General features: G+C 44.0%; 1 protein-coding gene across 39 annotated transcripts in view; it reads right to left on the bottom strand.

The window, feature by feature from the left end:
• The window catches only part of Mprip (myosin phosphatase Rho interacting protein), a 120,122-nt gene that overhangs the window by 69,300 nt on the left and 29,887 nt on the right, over positions 1–20,935 (bottom strand). For all 39 annotated transcript variants that reach the window (XM_087569344.1, XM_087569363.1, XM_087569362.1 and 36 more), the window contains 2 exon segments: positions 15,332–15,409; positions 13,536–13,601 (listed from right to left, as the gene is read on the bottom strand). In XM_087569344.1, coding sequence (XP_087425470.1) covers positions 13,536–13,601; positions 15,332–15,409 — 144 coding nt within the window.

Here is a 20,935-nt window from a genome sequence, read left to right as displayed (position 1 = left end):
AGGGATGGCTTCAGATGCTGTGGCGCCCCTCCAGGCCCGACAAAGGCAGTTTTCCCCCCTTTCAACTTTGGAAACTCAGTGTTCTTATTTATTCCTTTCTGAGCTTGGAAAGAACAATGAGAGGGAGATCTTGTTTCTTCCCCTAAGTCTTGGGTGGGGGGAGAGTAGCAGCATATGGGGGAGGAGACTGGGCCAGCAGAAGCTCACAGATATTTTTAGAGACATGGGAATTAAGTAAGCCTGAGACAGCTTTGTTTTCATCCAAAAGGCCAAGTGGGTGGGGTGGAGTCAGAGCTGAAGGCAGAGAACAGCAAAGATTCTGGAGACTGTGAGAGACGGAGCAGTCTCTCCTCCGTGCTGTGGTCTATTCCACTTTCCTTTACCAAGGGATAAGTAGCCTGTGTGCCTGCACCCAGACTCCCTTTTAGCTCAGGGGACAGCAAAGTGGCAAGGGGCAGCAAACTTTGATCCTGCTTCTGACGTGGGAGAAGCATAAAATCCAAAATGAGATTTCTGAGTTGTCTTTTGGCTTCTAATAACTGTTCTTGAAGATCAAAGCCATGGTACCAAACATCTTTTAGAGGCCTCACTCAAAAAGCCTGCCACTATAGTTTGGGATAGGATACAGAGAAATGAAAAAGGGAGAAGCTAGGGAGACCCAGCCAGTTAGCTGATATCATGCAATGCTACTGAAGAATTAACTACTGATAGGCTCAAAACTTACTCATTTCCACACCAGCAATCCTACTTCCAAGAATATTCTCTGAGGCTCTCATTTTTTTTTCTTTTTATTTATTCTTCTTTCATACAGTACATCCCAACTGCAGTTTCTCCCCGCCCCCTCCTTATTACCCAGACTCACCCCGGCTGGCTCCATCTCCCTTCAGCAAAGAGCAAGCCTTCAAGGGACATTAACCAAATATGGCATAACAAGCTACAGTAAGAAAGACCAGGCACATTATCAAGCTGGATAAGGCAACTCAGATGGAGAAAAAGGGTGCCAAAGGCAGGCAGCAGAACCAGAGACAGGCCCCACTCCCACTGTTAGGAATCCCACAAGAATATCTAGCTACACGACCATAGCAAATCTGCAGAGGACTTAGGTCAGACCCATATAGGATCCCTGATCTCTATGAGCCTACTTGAGTCCTAGTCAGTTGATTCTGTGGACCAAGTTCTTGTGGCGTCGTTGATCTCAGACGTACATTTAAACAAACAAACAAACAAACAAAGAAACCAGCCTGGAAACAAGTTGAGAGAGAGTGTAAGAACCATGAGCAAACCTGATGGATGCAACGGTGAATGAAGATAATATATATAGGATAAAACAGGAAACTGCAGAATAGAACATTTTAAAAAGTTACAAGGTTAAATACTTAACGAATCTTACTTTTTGGCCTCAGGAATGTACACATCTGTGTGCCCGACAGTTCACAGACTCTGTACGAACTGTTATCCCCAAGTGGTAAGTCTTACCAAGCAACTTTGTTTTCAGCTTCCCCAACTTCCACCATGACCGATCTGACTTCTGTCACTAGGGGAAGCCCTGCTCTCTAGCCACTCTGGTCTGGGCAGTGCCATCTTTCATGAGACACTGGTCCTGCTGAGAAGTCTCCATCTTCACAGTCCAGATTATTCTTCACCTGCTCCTACCTGGGAAGCTATAGAGCTTACTGGCTGGCTGACTGGTTGGTTCCTGCTACAGGTAAACAGAGGGCAAGTGTGTCTTTCCTGTTCACCTCTTGCAGCTTACATACCTCAGGACAGCTGACTCTGTTTCTCTGGCTAGACTAAGAACCTGGAAAAGCAAGGACCCTATTTCATCTTTATTTTCCCAACTTTATGTTTCAAGGCACAGAGCAAAGCAGCACTGTATGTATGAAGGAACAAGGTCAATCTCTGACAGTTTCCCAAGGCTACATATAAGTAGAGCCCTCAGGAAAACAGGTGAGACAAAGAAAAAGATACCAGTGCTCTACGGCCCTGGAATGAGGACAGGCCTAAGCCCAGGTTTCTGCTGTTATTTCTCAGTTATTGGAGTATCAGTAGCAGAACCTGTCCAGGCCACCACAAGGGTATTATTGTTAATCCCCAGTAGGTGAACGGGCTCTTTAGTAAAAGGGCTCATTCATCAGAGGAGATTAGATAAACTGCCTCCTCCAACAGCAAGTAACCCCTGGGTTTTTAATGAGGAGGACTTGCAATTTTAACTGAAGCAAGGAACAGCAAGGTACATTTAATTCAGGATGCAAAAAAAAAAAAATGCAGAGATCACTACTACATTTACATATTCATACATACTAACATATACCTTGCCAAGAGCTATATGGACCCACAGCAATAACTTGACCTTCACAGGACCAAACGTGGGCCAGGGCTGCAGCATGGCTCTGTAGGGCCATCAGTGATAGCTCGCTCACAGTAAGAAACCAGCATATACCAACAACTCGCAATGTTCCTGACATACATGGAAAGCCTCCAGTTACTCACAGCTGATGTAATAGCTTTATGTCCTACTGAAAGTTTTATGAAAATGGTCGTCAAGATATAAACTCTAAAGGACAAACAATGAAGGAAGACAACAGCAGACACTCAATATCAGTTAAGACTTTGGAACAAAGTGATTGGGAATTATAGGTAAGGTAGAAGATCCTTTTGGAGCACAGCCAGGAAGAAGCAGACTCATGCTGCCACAAAACATTAGAAAGCTGATGCTCTGGAGGCCCACACCAGAAGGCTCCAATGTGGGGAAAGGATACACAGTTCAAAGAAAGTCTGTACCCTAAAAGTCAAAACTCCATCCCAAATCCTTCTGCTGATCAGAGGCATCCTTAAACTAGAGCTGAGAGGGCTCAATTTGGGAAGACTGATTAGTTCAAGAAGAGACTGCAGGGTGGGACACTCATGGTCTATCTGTTTCTGTCCCTCTCTTTGTACTCCCTTATTATTTATTTTTAAGATGGGGTCTCACATGTAGCCTTAGCTGGCGTGGAGCTCACAAAGATCCAAAATGTTTTCTGGAGAATATCATTCTTCAAAGAATCAATGTGCCAGATGCTTATCTTTGGGGACATTTAGGACCTTCCAAAGAAGCCAGGGTTCATAATTCTCCTTAGACAAGTACTGTAGGTGAATGGACATGTATATATCCTGTATGAATGTATAGTCTGAAGCCCATGTTCTAATATACCCTTTTCTTCCAGACCTAACATGTTAACTCTATGTACATCTTGGAATAGAGATTATAGGCCTAGAAACCATGGCAACTAATTGATAACAATACAGAGGTAGCTGGGTCTTTAGTAATGTCAATGGGGCTATCAATACTCCGGAGAAGATAGAGGGGAGGGTCAAAGAATCTTCACTGGAGAGTCTAGCCATCACTCCCTCCTGCCTTCTCCCAGCTGCAAGTGATCAGGAGAAATACCAGAGCATACAAGAAGTAGATTACTAATGGAAAAGGAGACTAAGGGGTGGGACTTTGTAATGACACCTATGCAAGTAATCCCTCTAAGAAAGCATAATAAACTCCTCGGCTAGCCACCCTGGATTTAGTGGACTCCTGCTCTGGTCTATTGTTGGTGCTCTACTTAAGGTGAACAGTGGCTGGTTCACATCTACTTACAAGTTTATGCAATCGGTTGCTATTCATTTGTGAAAGCCTAGGGCCAAAGTCAATAGGAAGGGGGCTGGGAAGGCAAAGAGACAGGGCAAATTAGACAAGAGACAGCATTAGTCTTTAAAATAACTGAAATCATTTGAAAGAACTATACTCCGGAAATAGGACAGACACACACACACACACACACACACACACACACACACACACACACACACACACGCACGCGCGCACACAGAAGCTGATGTCTTGATACAAAGGCCACATGAGTCTGTCACACTGCCTCTGCTAGTAGAGGGGAGAAGGTTATTTGAACATTATTGAGAACATGAACAAAAGTGATGGGATCCTGCAGACGACTCGGGTAGAGAACAAGGCTAGGTTAAGGGACATGCTAAATGCTGATGGGGCTTTTGGCTTGGCTCTTTGTTTGGCTCAGTAATCTCTGCTAGTGAATCTCCCTGTGCCATTCCTTTGACAGAGTGTCACTCCATTTCCAACAGTGTTCTGCACTTTATTCTCCCAAATGTCAGTGTTCCCACAGAATCATGCCCAGCGACTGCTTTCTTAACTTCTGTACCAAGCATAATTTTTATTCTGTCTTGTACCTTGAAGTGGAGACCTTTATAGCAAAGAAACCTAGTTCATGTTGACTAGAGGGATGGCTTAACAGTTGCTCCCCTAGACAACTTGACTGCAGTTCCCAGAGCAATGGACTATGTTCTATACTATCCAGGAAATTTATAACCTCTATTACTCCAGCTCCAGGTTCTCTCTGGCTTCTATTGATGCCTGTGCACACATACATAAACACACACTTAAGACATATGCGCACGCGCACACAGAAATCCTTTAAACAAACAAATCGTAACATGCTCACCACATCCAGTATAATTCGAAGACCTCAGCTGCTTGGGGTACAAGATTAAAACACAGCCCAAACCTTTACTCCTTCCTCTGTAGTTTGTTTGTGCCACACAAGTTTCACTGAAGGCTTCATTCTTTAAGCAGATGTCAACCACCCGGTAGCCCAAGTGCCCGTCAATGATGTAGAGATATAGGATTTCTGTTCTAGTTCTTCCAAGCCAGCAGTACTCTTCACACATTAACCAAGTGAGGCTCTGAAATGCCTGGCCGACATGTTTATAAACCAATATTGCAGACCAGATTAACCTTAACTTTGAGCAATTACTATGCTCTCCAAGAGCAGAGGCAGTGAAAGATGGCGGATGTCTCCTTCCTTTACTTCTGTACTGATCCTAAGGTAATAAATAATCTCGCCTAAAGCATCTAGAAGGTGAAGTCTGACTTCTATTCCATTGTCAGCTATAAGCCCTGTGGATGGACAGCCACCTTGACACTGGTGAGTACTCTGACAAGAAACAAAGGCAACCTTTGGGTGGGGTCGGGAAAAGAATGACTGTCACATAAGAAATTTCGAGATGCAGAAACAGATTGAAGCACCAAAGCAAGGTCACTAGAGGAAGAACAAAGGGACAAATCACTTCTTTAAGACCCTTTTGTTCAAAGGGACAAACCTGCTGTATGAGGCTGGCTAGAAGTGGGACACAGCTTATAGTGCAAAAAGTTCTTCAAGGTCCTATTGCTTTGGATATCCCTGTCCCCCTCTACCTACTTTATTCCTGTCCCTTTACCTTAGTGTAACATGCTTGGTGTGGTGGTTTAAATAGGTTTGACTCCCCCCACAGACTTGGACGCTTGAATGCTTTGCCCATGGAGTTGTACAATTTGGAGATATGGCCTTGTTGGGAGGAAGTGTGGCCTTCTTGGAGGAAGTGTGCCTTGAGGAGTGGGCTTTGAGGTCTCCTAGTGCTCAAGCTCGGCACAGTCTGGAAATGTCCCCCTTCTGCTGCCTATGGATCACGCTTTGGAACTCCTAGCTCCTCCAGCATGTTACCATGCTTCCTGCCATGATGATAATGGACTAAACCTCTGAAAGTATAAGCCAGCCCCAATTAAATGTTTTCCTTTATAAGAGTTTCCTTGGTCATGTTTTCCTTTCACAGCAATGAAACCCTAAGACACACTTGGTCTACACTTCATATTTGAGAAGTAAATATAACACTAGGATCACCAATAGGATGACAGACTCTTAAGGACAAAGGGTTGTCTGCTCAGCCCCTGCTTGCTTTTCCTTGTGGTTGTTCTGGATGAATGCAGCATAAATACTGCTGTATCTTCCAATAAAAGGCTCTCCCATTTGCTAGGCTGAGCTTTAAGGTTGTCTTTAATTAACCCATGCACAGGGGTTGGCTTTCCAGGTCCTTCTTACACAAGATAATCTGATATTCCCCCCAGTTAGGGTTGGTGGCCCCCTTCTCTTTTCATCTGTTACAGCCAGGGCATCTCCTGCAAAGCTCCCACAGCTCACTGAGAGCCATGTTCTCCACTCACACAACAGTGTAAGGTCTGCAGCAGGAGGACAGCCCTTACTGCTGCTCTTCCAAGCAAGTTCAGTGTAGCTCTTGGCCTGACCAGCATCCTCTCTGTAGAAAACGTTCTGAGGTATACAGTTCTGTTTCTGAAGCAGCTCCCTCTTATGGTATCCTATGCAGCTGACTGGGTAATCACCTTCTAAGGCACACATGCCTACCTCTGTCCCTTGATGTGTGCCCACAGTCAGTTAAGGGCGGCTGCTGCTTCTGCTTCTTCTTCTCCTTCTTTACCTTCTCCTTCTATTCCTCCTCCTCCTCCTCCTCCTCCTTCCTTCTTCCTTCTTTCTTCTTCTTTTTAAAGTGTAGAATAGAATTTATTTGGGGGCAGGGAAAGGGAGTTGAGAAGGAAGTAGAGGCTGAGAAAGAGGGGTCAGAGGACATAAAGAGAAGAGAAGAGGCCAGCCAGGAACACGTAGAGGGAACATGGGGAGAAAGAGGTCAGAGCAGTTAAGGGCTTCTTTATGTATGGTGGAACAGGGTTCTCCAGAGACAGTCAGTCCTGGTACATACAAGTGCAAATCCCTCAATACAATCCTAAGGTCTTGGGAAAGGGAAGCATGAGAGGAATGACACAGGAGAAAAGGAGATGACCATGTGCAACAGACAAGAAGCTATGGGGATGAAGGATGGGCACAACTGATAACAGCAGGCAGTGGAACTGAGGTCTGCAGAAAGCAGAACCTTAAATAGACACTGACCTACACCCTTGACCTGATTCTTAAACTAGTATTGAAAATATTAAATCCATACTGCTCTAGGACATTATAATTATGGCAACTGTGAAAGAGCTTACTTACTATTTTATGCACACATGTGTCATTACCATATATGGGCCAATACAATACACTCCATACAGGTGATTATGTGGTACAATACAAGGATTCACCTTTCTGAATTTCCCCCCCACACTGTTCCCTGAATCTCCAAGAGCCTTCAAGTGTAGCTACTTCCTAGATCCAGAGAACTTTCTTTATCATAAAGCTACCCCCTTTCCCTTCCTCTGTGTCTCTGGCTACAGAGAACGCCCTTATGCTAGTGAGTTCAGAGGTAGGGGGAACAGGAAGACTGACATTGGCTTCCAAAGCTTCCAGTCAGCCAGTGACCTCGGTGAACAGGTTTATATGGTGGTGTTAATAGACAACATCATTTACTTCATAGAAGGCGCAAAGTAAATGGTATGGTTAAGTGGGCTGAAGTCAATGGAAAGGGACACCTGAGTGAAGGTCCAGTTTGGAGATCCAAAAGGGGAAAAGGAATGAAAGTAACCCCCAGAAGACTTGGCATCCTTTGTGCTGCCCCATCTTGCCTGATAGTATTTTGAGCTTATTCTTGACTACACTGGCATTAGCCACTTGGCTTGGCTTCTTCCACTCTATGTGCTTTTTGTATTTTCCATAAAAATTATTCTTTCAACAGTTGTTTCCGTGCTGTTTCTTAGTCAGGTTCCTAGCCAATTAACTCTGAAGTACTACCTTTAATAGCACTCCTCCTCTCTGTTTAGGAGGGAGACACTGCCAATCATTATAGCCTGTAGGGCATAGCTTGGCTGCTATGGTAAAGTCCGCTCATACTGTAAAGGCAGTGGCCAGGTGCAAGTCACACTGCGTATTTTCCATGTTTTCCCAGTAAAAACTAACAAAGACACAAACTGCCCCCACCACTTGCACACCACTCTAACAACTAGAAGGGCAGGAAAGGGTCAGGCAGATAGCACCATGGTGCCCAGAAGCTTCCCTGAAAGGGAACTACAGGTATTCTATAAAGGAGAGCTGGGTAACTAGAGAATCTAATTATGATGTAACTTAGCTTGATAGCTACTACTACTGTTGTTCTGCCTTTTCTTCCATACCTATAGAACTAAGGAGGGAAATACAGCCACTAAATGGTCCTTAAGAGAGGCACTCACTGGGTTCCCCAGGCTACCTCTTTCAGCACAGTCTGAAACTTGAAAGCCCACCTCACCACACAGGTGCACTGTCAGTAACACCCTTCATGCAGGACCAGTCAGTCATCAAGTACTTGTTGCCCTGAAGAGAATGCCCAGAAGTACAAGAGCTCTCCATGCTTCAGCAAGCATCCTGAAAATAAGGGACACAAGGAGGAGGGAATAAAGTCTGATTTAGATGACCTGTTTCCTCTCTCAGCATTAGTGGTCCATCCACGTATGGTCATTGACTTGAGCCCTTGTCATGTCTGCCCACCTTACCAACTCTGCCCTCTCTTCTCTAATTTCTTCCCTCTTTAAGGTATTCATTTAAGACTCCCATAGAGAAGTACATGTACCAGAGACCTTTGTAACACTGGAACAAAATTCCTGATATAGGCTATTTTTTTTAATTTAATTTTTGTGTGTTCACATGTGGTAGTCAAAGGACCCTGCTTTCATCTTGCTTGAGACCGGGTCTCTTTTTTCTCCAATGGACTGCTATTTCAGGCTCACTGGCTCCAACTCAATATGGAATGCTAGAATTACATACATACACCAGCATATCTAGCTTTCCTGTGAGATCTAAACTCAGGCCATGTGGCCTAAAAAGGCTTATGTGGCAAGCCTTTTACTTATTGAGCCATCTAGCTGGCCAGCTACTTCTTAAGTAGGGAGAGTTTGCTTGGACTCAGTTCTAAAGGTTTATTGGTTTGGCCTCTGGTGAAGACAGTATAGTACATCATGGTAGAAATGTGTGGGTGGTGATCTGAGTACCCCAAAGACTCATGTATTTGAATGTCTGGTGCATATGGAGTAGGCTTCCTAAGGTGTGGCCTAGTTGGGATAGGTGTGGTCTTGTTGATGGAAATGTGCCACTGTGGTGGTGGGCTTTGAGGTCTACTATGCTCAAGCTGCCCATCTGTGGAACCGTCTCCTGCTGCTGCCTATGCATCAAGACGGTAGAGCTTCCAGCTCTGTCTCCAGCACATTTGTCTGCACTCTGCCATGTCCTGCCATGACGATACTGGACTAAATCTCTGAAACTATAAGCCAGCCTCAATTAAATGCTTTCTTTTTAAAGGTTGCCATGGTCATAGCATCTCTTCACAGCCATAACCCCCTAACTAAGACAGTCTCTTAAGGGCCAGTGGTCACATCTCCAAGTTGCAGAAATCAGGGCCCTACAATCCCTTTGGTAGCCATATTCTATGACTTAAAACTGACCACTGGTGCCATCTCTTAAAGATCTTTGGCCTGCATCTCTTATCAATGCCACCCTAGAAATTAAGTTTCTATATTCAGACTTCTGAAGAGATGCCTATTTACACCACAGTTGCAAACAACCTTCAAACTGTTCTGCACTGGCCCTGCAGGAGAACAGTCAGCCTTCCTATACACCCCAAGGAGCAGCTCAAGGATGTGCTCAGGACTCCTGCCTCATACCATACCTGTAGTTCAGTCCACGGGCCCTGTCTCAGTCACATACCCCCCACTAGGCTTCCTGACTACAGCATGGAAGACCTGGAGTAAGTAATGGCTAGAAACTCTCTGGCCAACCCTCAAGAGGCTGTTCTGATCTTGATTAACAGCCAATGTCACTGTGGGGACTATGATATGGAATGTACACCAAAACAAAACAATCAAAAACAAACAAAAAAACAAAACAAAACAAAACAAAAAAACAAGCTGGGGGGCTGGGCAGCAAGCCGCTCCCTTGAAACTCCACAGCAAGCAGAGGCAGCCAGAGTCCTCTTCTGCTCCTAAGAGAGTGTTCTGCCTGCCCATTATCCATTGCCCCTTATAGTATTCTCATCATGGTTTTACCACACAGGAGTTCGATTACACACTTACACAACCTGAGGATCACAAGAGGGATTTTCTAAGTGCTGTGTATCTATCCTCTATCAAGGATGTTCCCCAGAGCAGTATAGTCATGACAGCCTGAGACATAACTGGAGGAGCAATACAAGGCAGGAGTGAACCCTTTTCTTACCTGCCCAGGGAGCCTGCCCAGCAAAGCTCTAAGTAGAAAGAAAACAAGCCAGAGCTCAAAACAGCATTCTCAAATGTCATATTCCCTAAAAAAAATCACGAGAGTAATTACAGAGAATGCTGGGCCACCAAAGCTTTGAGAATAATTGGGGTCTAGGAGGTCAGCTGCAAAGGAAATAAACACCATAGTTACCAGTTCCTAAGAACAGCAGGAGTCCTGATGCCCCTCCTTAGCTTTGGTAGCGCCTGGAAACCCTAGAGGTACTGCTCATGGCTTTGACACAATAGCAGCAGAAATATGCCCAAAAAGGATAGACAATTTCCTAAAGTCAAAATGTCCCCCTAGGCTCTTCTACAAGAATCACCTGTAATGCAGCCCAAGCCAATATGAGCACAGTCTCTGAAGCCCCCACAAGAAAGACCAACCTATACACAAGACAGGCATACACAGTGAACACAGATGGTTGGGCATCTGTATCCTGACACACAGACAGCCAGATAACCCTAAAAAGGTATGTAACTCAAAGCTGTAAGGGCTTCTTCATCTGCTATATCAAGGAAGCTCAAAGTTAGCATGACCTAAGAGTCCCAAAGATCCTGTATGCTGGGTTCTTTCAGGGACTTTCAAAACTGAGACGCTGTAGCCCTTGGTACTGCACCTGGCTACAGAATGGACATGACAATGCATGGACTTCTGTGCAGAGGCACAGGTCATCTTAGAGCAGATGGGATCCAAGAACAGTGTACCATCCACAGTGATAGGGCAAGGAACCCTGTCAATGTGGTTGAACCATACCGTAACCAGGTATGTTGAGGACACACAATAAAGTGCAATATCCCAGACACAAGGAGTCAGGATGTATTGTCAGATACAAGTAGTGAGGGTATATTGTATAAGAGAAACATTTTTTAAAAAGGAAAAAGGAAAAAAAAAGAGTCTGAAATGATTTAAAATATAAGCAAACTCTGACTTGAAGGAAATTCCACATTAACCTCATGATGGGGCACAGTGAAAATTCATATGCAAGAAAAACACTGTACAAAATTGCCTTCAGGTTCAGTGTATGAGGTATAAGTGAAACAAATGATTTTTCTGTTTAGACTTAGTTCTCATCCCCAAGATGTCACATAATATTTACACAAATACCCCCAAATATAAAAAAAAAAAAATCCAAAATCCTTACCACTACCTGTCCCAAACATTTCTGGTAAGGGATAACAATTTGTATGAGGCTCTTGATGGACTCAGGCTGACACCCAGCAAGAGAATGGAGCTAAGGTCAAGGGCGTGGCAACAATGCTCATGAGAAGGTGCAGAGCTCGCATGCCCTGCGTGGCGATGGCTGTATGTGTGCACCCACTGCCACTGCACACGCTTGGTTTCGTGTGCTCAGAGTAGTGAGTTGTATGCTATGCACATCTTACAACAATACAAACAACAAAGCATTTCCATCTGTTTGCCTTACTTGTATGCAGGCAAAGGACAAGAGCAGGCCCATTACGGGGGCCAGAACCTCCTCCAGACACCGAGCAATCCTGTAGTCCTGTATCAGTTCCTGTAAGATGCAGCCATGAAGCAGAAAGCAAAGGACAGCAACAGTGGGGTCTCCAGGTTCCTTGCCTGTCCTCTCCTGAATTCAAAACAGCAGGCCCAGCCTCTACAGGCTCCACTCTGTCTAGTTACTGTGCCCTCACCTCAACAAACACTCTTCTTTTTAGGGAAATCTGCATCACTTCCACACCTACCACTCATACACTACTTGGGAGTAATGGACATAGAAACCTATCCCCAAAGGAAAAGAGATTCTCAAAAGTCAATGCCATTTTAGCTATGCCTGGAAAGGTAATGGTAAGACCAGGGAGCCAGGCTGGACTGCAATTAAGGCTGCCAGAATCCCAAGGCACCCAGAGCTAGTACCATTAACAACCTCCTGAGGGCACACTGTAACCATCAGACAGTCACCTGTTTCTTCACAGCCCAGCCATTCCCTCACCATTCCTCAAGTTTTCTGGTCATCACTTCCCCTTTTTGCAGAGGCTAGTCAAAGTCACCACATTCATAAATATTCTGGGACCATGTTAGATCATCTTTCTCTCTAGTTCACCACAACTGGTGAGCCCCAACTCCACACATCATGCTATGCCTGGTCCATTGAACCCCATCCAGACAACATGGGAAGAAACCAAGAATTATCAAGACCTCCAATCACAGGGGAAAACCATGGTCTGGCTAGTAAGAAAGTATTTAAAAGAAAAGGGAAAAAGTAGTATAACATGTAACAGGGAAACAACAATTTGAAACAGACTGTAACTAAGTGTTAAGGAAGGAAATACAACTTAATGTTACAGTCAAGTCAGCTGGGAAGAACAGGCTACTAGTGAGGGCTGGAGTTTATCTAGGCATAAGAGGAGGACTGGAAGCAGTCACAGACTGCTCAAAGATGTTGCTTTTGGATAAAAGCACCAGACGGGGATGTTTCCTAAGCATTGTAGAAGCCATAGAAAATATGACTGTGCTCCTGAGTGAATACCACAGAAATCTCTCAAGATGAAGAAATGCTTACGATAACCCCAGCCTGCCATCCATTACCCCACTCCAGGAAACAACAGGCAAGTCCCATGTCCTGTGCTAATAGTAAACCAAAATCAAACATCTTTAAGTTAACGACGAAAAAGTAAGTAAGTCAATAGCCAAGTCAAAGTTTCTTATTCTGGGCACTAATAAACTTTAAGCTGATTCTTGTTTGTTGTGTTTCCATGAGGGTCTTCTGCATCCTTAGCCTCTCGCTGTCTCAGTCAAAGATGGCATTATACACTAAGCATATAGCTTTGAGGTACACTAACTCTACTGAAGACCCTGTTCAGAAAGAACACAAGGGAAACCTTCATTGGCACGTTGAGTCCACCCCCACATACTTGCCTACTCAAATTCCAAAGGAAGAGGAATCCAAAGCTTCATTTAGGAGAAAGAAATCTCTTTGAGAGAAAAGGGAGGTGGCACGGGTAGAAATAGAAAGAGACATTCTGTTCTATTGGGGTTTGGCTTCTGGAGCAAGAACAGCAGCAGCACTTGCCCACCCATGGTGCAGGTAGAAAGCTAGGCAGTGGAAGAGCAGAAAGATGCTCATCTGCTCAGACCACAGGACTAGCAGACCTCAAACGCCAGCTTAAAAAACAATCCACACCCATATCTAGTGGAACAGCCTTGGAAGACAGGACAAAAGCCTGTCCTCTGCACTCAGGTTTGTAGAAATACCGCTTGTGCAAACCCCTGTTGACACCTGAGACTATATCCTCCTTTTTTTCCCAATCTTAAATAAAAGTGATTTCCTTCTTCACTGCTTTCTCTGATGAACAACTGGGGGAAAAAAGAAGCCTTGATCTGGGTTTGTAGAGCACTTTCTAACTAGTAGAAACATTCCAGACTTCCAAACAGAAGCCTTAGTAAGGCTGCACTCAAGCATGATGTGGCCAGCAGTGTCACCACGGAGGAGCCTGGGAAAGACCAGGGCCAGGATCAGGGAACAGTAAGGACACTTACCATCTCATCCAGGGCATATCGCAAGAGGCCATGCTCATAAAGGATGAAGAATCGTCGCTGCCATTTCTGCAACAGAGCACAGAGTTGGGGATCAGGTCAGCACTGAGTCTCGGATGGCAGAACCCCAATATCTAACACACAGAGTCTAAGGAATGAATGGTTCTAAGGCTTCAACTTCTGGGGCAGATGGTAGCAGGATATCCAAGTACAAGTGCAGTGACTCATTAGTCAGGTGGGGTCAGGAGATGGCCTAATATAAGTGACTGGTGTCTCCATATGCCCAATGGGATCTTTAAGGCTGGAGCTTTCCTGGGGAACAGAAACTGTATGTGGTCACTTTTCTATATTGTTACTGGCAGGCAGTATGGATGTTTCACAGAATGTTTGTTGATTTATTAGGTGAGTGATCTGTGTTCTGGAATAACCTAGGTTACAGGGAGACTGACAGTATTACTTCCAAGAAAGTCTGGGAAACAGTATGTAATGGGACAGAAAGCAGACAGCCAAAGCTCAAGGGATTGAACGGCAGTGGAATGAGCTAATAAAAATCAAACAGAGAAGAACACCAACATAGGCCAGGCCTCCAGGGGTGTTACCATAGTCAAATGCTGTTGAGAGCTGAATGAAAAAGACAAAGTATACACATCATCTTTCTGGGTGAAGGGTCTTGTCTACCCCATGAAGCTATAAGCCTAAAATCCTGACTCACACACAGACCAGCATGGCTCCCATCCTTACTCCTCTGGTTGACTTCAGACTCAAGGTTCTATTCTCAACTTCTCAAAAAGTACAATAACATTTAAGTTTTGACTAGCACTAAAGCCACAGAGTTAACTATAATGTATATTTCTTTGTTGTAGACCAGAATAAGTTTTAAAATGATTAGTTTGTCACTAGGAACTAGAAATGACAGTTCTGAAGTCTTAGGAGAGACCAGGAAAGGCACTTGGCTCTCTGCATACAGCATTTTAACTAGAACCACCGGCTCCCCAAGGGCAGGTGAGAAGAATTCATGGGGCTACTCAGAAAGGACCTATTAGAGCTGCTTCCAGGCTGGAGTTCCAAAATAGGATACTGGCATCTGTTTCCAAAATAATTTCCAAGGTTCCTATGTGTCTTTGAAATCAGAATCCACTTCAGAAGAAAGTCCAAGAACCAAAAATGCAATGTCTGTGGACCAGAGCACATATTTGTGTGTTCTTGCTGAGGTGAGAAGGGATGAGCAGTGCTGGGACAATTGTAGATGTAAAACTAGAAGAAAATGTATGGAAAAGATGCTCTGATTGGAGCTGAGGCAAGCCTCTAGTCAGCAAAATGCAGGGTTATCTTTCTTTTTGCTCCAAAAGAGACCTATACCAGGAGACAGGATGGTGTGAGGCTTAATTAGAGGGAACAGGGGCCCAGGCCTTACTCTTTTATTAGGACTTGTTGGTCTTATGCCCCTGGCTCAGGAGGAAGCTGCCTTGACTCTGAAGGACTTGCATTTTGAGCTAGATTAACATGCTGCAAAGATGTACTTAATTGCTTTTTTGCCTTTTCTGTTTCTTTTCAAAGAGTCCCAATTACCCGCAATAGTTGACACCCATACAGAATGGCTGTTTGAAACAAGGACTCTACATATACATAAGCAGAACTTTCTTAGACCTCTGAGTTCACAAAACGTTAGATCCCTGCCGACTTTGTTACCCAGGTGCCAGTGTTTACCTCCTGTCTCCCTCCCTAATTTTACCACTTCACTCTCAAATGTTCCTCCTTCTGGTTCTTCCCACTCCAAGAATACTCTCTGGGGTCCTTACCCGTGACCGGTGTACTGGGTTGTCAAAGTCGGTGCCATCTGGAGCCAGGAGCAGCCAGCCACCATAAATGGGTTTTGCCTAGAAGAGAAAAAGGGTGACAGATCTTCAGTATCACTGAACCGGAGGACAAGAAAGAGAGCAGGCCAAGTTGACAAAGAGGATGTCATCTCCTATTCCCCAACACAGGCTAAGTATTTAGAACAGATGCCTAGTTTAAAAGGTCTCAGGATTCTACATCTTGTCGTGTGCTTAGGGGAGCACAGAACCTGAAGGGCATCTGAAAACCTACAAAGCAAAAGAACTCTCACAGACATAGGCTGCCACTCTCAAGTTCTAACAAGCACACCAAGATAGGAAGGGGTGACATTTTATTTGATGAATGCACCACATTGAGTACCAGGAACTGTGTGTAAACAACAAAGCTCCAACCCCCATCCTGAAGACAGAAGAGCCTGGCAGAGATCACATTTGGCACTGGCCTATTCATTAGTGCTTAGGCACCACCAAGGGCAAGGAAACCTCTGGGTTTCAATCTGACACTGCGGTCGAAGAGCAGAATGTCGACAGTCTAACTCCATCTCGTCAAGTGTCTGTTTTAATGCAGGTGAAAATCAGAACAGAAACCAGGTGACATGGTTCATGCCTACAATCTCAGCACTGGGGTGACTGAAACATGAGTTCCAGATCAGTCTGAGCTGCAGAACAAGACTACAAAATAAGTACAATGAGGGGCAAATATTGCAGCTGGAAAACAGCCTGGAAGTTTGGAAAAGTTTGAACACACAGATAAGCTACTCTGAGCCCCAGCAGTCCCACTGCTAGGTAACATACATGTGAGAGAACCACACCAACGGAAACATGCTATGCAACATCCTGAGAGCACTGCTCCATTATCCAAAGGGGCTACAATTGCAAGGCCCACAAAGAGTTGGAAGATCTATAGTCTGCCCACACAGTGATGGCACAACATGACAATGCATGTGAACCTCAAGAGCACTGTACAATCAAAAGCAGCCAGACACAAAGCCCTACATTCCATAGAATTCCATTCACATCAACTATGTGATACAGGAAAATCCATAGAACAGAAGGCAGATGGAATGGTTACCCAGGGGCAAGGGGAAAAGGCACTGGGTTTCTCTGCAAAGTGATAGAAATGTTCTGGGATGACATACTGGAGATTGTTGCAAAATACTAAGAATATGATAAAGCTAGAGAACTCTATAGTTTAAAGGGGTGAACTTTATAGCATGTGAATTAGACCTCAATAAAATGATGTCTGGCCTATAAAACCCCTCAAATGTGAGGCATAGCTATACTTTTCCTGCCCAGAGCACCTACTACCCAAGACCCTGGGTTACAATGTGCTTGTTGTAGGAATGGGATACACTATGGCTCCATACTTTACAACTACATCCAGTTTGTGAGAAGAGGTTTGCAAAGGGGCAACTGAACTGAACCAATGTACCTTGTGCCATTTGCGGGCAGTGACAAGAAAATCCAAACCCTGTTGCTATATCCACATGATGATCTCTGAATAAGCCATGGGGAAGAGAGGATCTTAATAATAATGTTTATTTGCAAACGGGGAGATGTCTCATCCTACCCCTTTAGCTGTGGAATCTATTACTCAACAGGGCAATGTGCTTGCTGGAGGGTCACGGCCTCCAGGGTAAGCCAAGAGGAAGACTACCTTTTTTTTTTTTTTTTTTTTTAGCTTCTTTGCAGAGTCCTTAATGCCCCCAAACTCTGACGTTTCCCTGAGTAAAGTGGATGGAAAGAGGTGTGAGTTGGAATAGGAGCAGGCTGTTGGAAGAATGACAGAACCTTGCTCTGATGAAATGCAGGAATAAGTGTTGGCAGAAGGCCCAAGAGTTAAATAGACATGAGCAGTGCCCATCCAGCTGATCACATTTCCTTCTGCCCATAAACATGATGAGTGCATACTGTAGGTAGACTGTCCACAGCACAGGAAAACTGGAGACAGGGATAGAGGGCTCCCCGAACCCTGTATGTCTTGATCCTATTGGCCCCTCTTAGTCTCCATCTTGAGTAGTCCTTACAAACCTGTACCTGTGTGATCTGGTCAACAGGCTACCCACTATGATTGTGTGGCATTATTTTTGGTTTACGACTGTAGAACTTTAGGAATATCTACATGACCTTCCCTAAAGGGGACAATGGAGACCTTAGTAATTGGTGTAAGTATCCTCAAAACTCAGGTTGCCCTGGTTCAAGTTCTCACTGGCATTGTCATTAACTTGACAAACCTCTGCCCTGGCCTACTTTGCATGGTCATGTACTACATACTAGAGACCTACTAGTACTTTCTGGGCAATAGTAACAGATCCTAGGATCTCTAGGAAAGGGCTTCCAGTAAGCACCAGGAAAGCATAGGGCCAGAGTAAAAGGTATAGTTCCACAAAGAGTTTGGTGGGGAAGCTGGTGCCTGGAACACTAACAAAGGCAAATCTCAGTGGACAGAGAGCAGTTTATTGGACAGTCTGGAATTGGGACTAGCCAGGGTCAGGAGGCAGGGAAAGGTATAAGGTGACTATGCTGACAACTCCATCTCTAGAAATAACCAAAACCACTAAGTTGTACACTTTAAACATTTTAATTACTTGAATTTAAAAATGGCTCAATCAAACCATTTTATTTGTTTTGTTTAGTTAGTTAGTTAGTTAGTTAGTTAGTTAGTTAGTTAGTTAGTTTTTCGACACACGGTGTCTCTGTGGAGCCTTGGAACTCACTCTGTAGATTAGGTTGCCCTCGGATTCAATAAAGCCATTTTTAAAAGCACGCAGAGAGTTCTCAAATCCTTGTGTAGGGTCTAATTCAGAGAGTTGTCTCCCTTCCTCTTCCCCAACCTCCCTATCTATGTCTTTACTACAACTCTCGAGATCTAGCCAAGGTCCTGTAACCAGTGGCTCAGCCTAGTCTAGGTACCCACTGACTGTGCAGAAACCAAGCTCCTGCTGGATCCCACATCCTATATGTTCCTGTCTAATCTAACTCACCATCCCCTATTGCTAAAGTCAACTTCTGGGTTTCCCAGGAGTCATCCTACCTATAAAAACCCACAAGTGGCTCCTGTTCCACTTGCAATCATTCCACTTGGTATCTAGACCACCCCTTGATATCCTCAAACCTACCTTTTTTATAATCCACAGATCTAGCCTGGGTGCAACACCCAGTGCAGGAGCCTAGCCTGGCCTCCCTGCCTGTACTACAGAAGATCTCTAGGCTTCTGCCAGGACCCTCCCCCAAACCACAGGACATGCCCAGGCCATATCCAACCTCCCCACCCAGGCAGGTCTAGTACTACCCTCAAAGTTCAGACCAGAAAGCACATTGTACATACCACCCCAGTCCCCTCTCCACCTGACTTTATCTTACCCAAGCCATTTTCAATCTTTAGGCCCAAAACACCTGAATATCTTCTCTTTTGCCCCAAACCTGCTCCGTCCATAACAGACTCAGAACTAACAAAAGAAGTCCACGTGTAAAGATCTCATTACAAAAATACCAACAATATGGGACTGGAGAGATGGCTCAGCGGTTAAGAGCACTGAATGCTCTGCCAGAGGTCCTGAGTTCAATTCCTAGCCAACCACATGGTGGCTCACAACCATCTGTAATGGGATCTGATGCCCTCTTTCTGTGTGTCTGAAGACAGTTACAGTGTACTCATTCATATACATAAAGTACATAAATCTTAAAAGTCCTAAGACTAAATGAAAATTGTAAACAATACAATAAAACCTCTGGGACATATTGAAAGTAGTCCCATGAGGTAAATTTATAAATCCAAGTGCCTATTTTAAAAAATCAGGAAGTCGGGGTTGGGGATTTAGCTCAGCGGTAGAGCACTTGCCTAGTGAGCGCAAGGCCCTGGGTTCGGTCCCCAGCTCCGGAAAAAAAAAAAAAAGAAAGAAAAAAAAATCAGGAAGTCACCAGGTGGTCGGGGCACACGCCTATAATCCAAGTTTGGAAGGCAGAGGCAGGCGGATCTCTGTCCAGTCTGGTCTACATAGTGAGTTCCAGGACAGCCAAGGGATACACAAAGAAGTCATGTCTCAAAAGAAACAAACAAAAACAAGCCAAACCAAACCAAACAAACAATCTAGTTGGTAGCAAGAAATAAAAAAAAGAATCAATGACTCTAAGAGCTGGTTCTGACAAGATAAATAAAATAATTGACTGACAAACTCTCTTGGCCCAACTACCCAAAGGAAAAAGAGGACCCAAAATAACATAATCAGAAATGGACAGGGAAGCATCAAACACCAAATATATTCAGAATACTGTAAGGGAATATTTTAAAAACCTGTACTCCATTAAGCTGGAAAACCTTAAAAAAAGGGGGGGGGGGGACAGATTTCTAGATTCAAACAGACTACAAAAATTAAACTAGGAAGTCAAGACCCTAAACAGACCCACAACAAATGAGGACAATGAAACTGTAGTAAAAAAATAAAAAGCGTTCTCGCTAAAAAGAAAGAAAGAAAGAAAGAAAGAAAGAAAGAAAGAAAGAGAGAGGGAAAAAATCCAAGGCCAGATGGCAGATGGAGTCAAAGCAGAATTCTACAAGATTTTCAAAGATCTACAGTTGTTTTTAAAGCTATTCAAACAAAGAAAAGAAACACAAGGAACATACTAAATGTCTTTTATGAAGCTAGTATCACTCTAATACCTAAACCTGGAAAAAAAATGCAATAACAGAAAAAGAAAACTATAGGATACTATCCCCAAAGAAATATATATGTGTTTCTTTCAAACAGATTATCCACCATGACCAAGTTGGTTTTATCCTTGAAATGCAGGGATAATTAAACATATACAAGTCAGTAAATGCACTAAACCACATAAATGGATTGATTTAAAGAAAAAATTTACATGATTTCCTCAATATATGTAGTTAGCCTTTGACAAAACCTAACATGCCTTCACGATGGGAATTCTAAGGAAGGTAGGGCTACAGGGAACAGACCTCAACACAATAAACGCTATCTACCACCCACAGTCAACACCATCCTCAATCAGCAGTTCTCAACCTGTGGGTGGCAACCCTTTTGGGGATCGAATGGCCCTTTCACAGAGGTCACCTAACACCATAAGAAAACACAGATATTTTTATGATAACTCATAACAGTAGCAAAATTACAGATATGAAGTAACAACAAAAATAATTTTATGGTCAGAGGTCACCACAACATGAGAAACTGTATTAAAGGTTTGCAGCATTAGGAAGGTTGAGAACCACTGTTCTACATGAAGAAGGCTTGAAGCAATCCAACTGAAGTCAGGAATGAAACAGGGATGTCCACCATCCCCTTTTGGACACTGTGTTGGACACTAAGGCAAGAGAAGGAATTAAAGGGATACACATGGGGAAAGAGTCTAACTGTCCCTATTTACAGATATGATACTATACACAGATATATCTACAGAAATCCCAAAAATTTCTACCTGAAATCTTACAGGGATAATAAAGAAATTCAGCAATGTGGAAGGGATACAGAAGCACCTTGCGTAAATCAATAGCTTTTCTATACACCACCAATGAACATATAGAGAAGATCATAGGCACACCCTCATTCC

This window comes from Rattus norvegicus, chromosome 10 (genome assembly GCF_021556685.1).
Source record: "Rattus norvegicus strain SHRSP/BbbUtx chromosome 10, alternate assembly SHRSP_T2T, whole genome shotgun sequence".
Taxonomy (NCBI): domain Eukaryota; kingdom Metazoa; phylum Chordata; class Mammalia; order Rodentia; family Muridae; genus Rattus; species Rattus norvegicus.
Note: the sequence above shows the minus strand (reverse complement) of the source record. Positions and strands in the feature narration are given on the sequence as shown.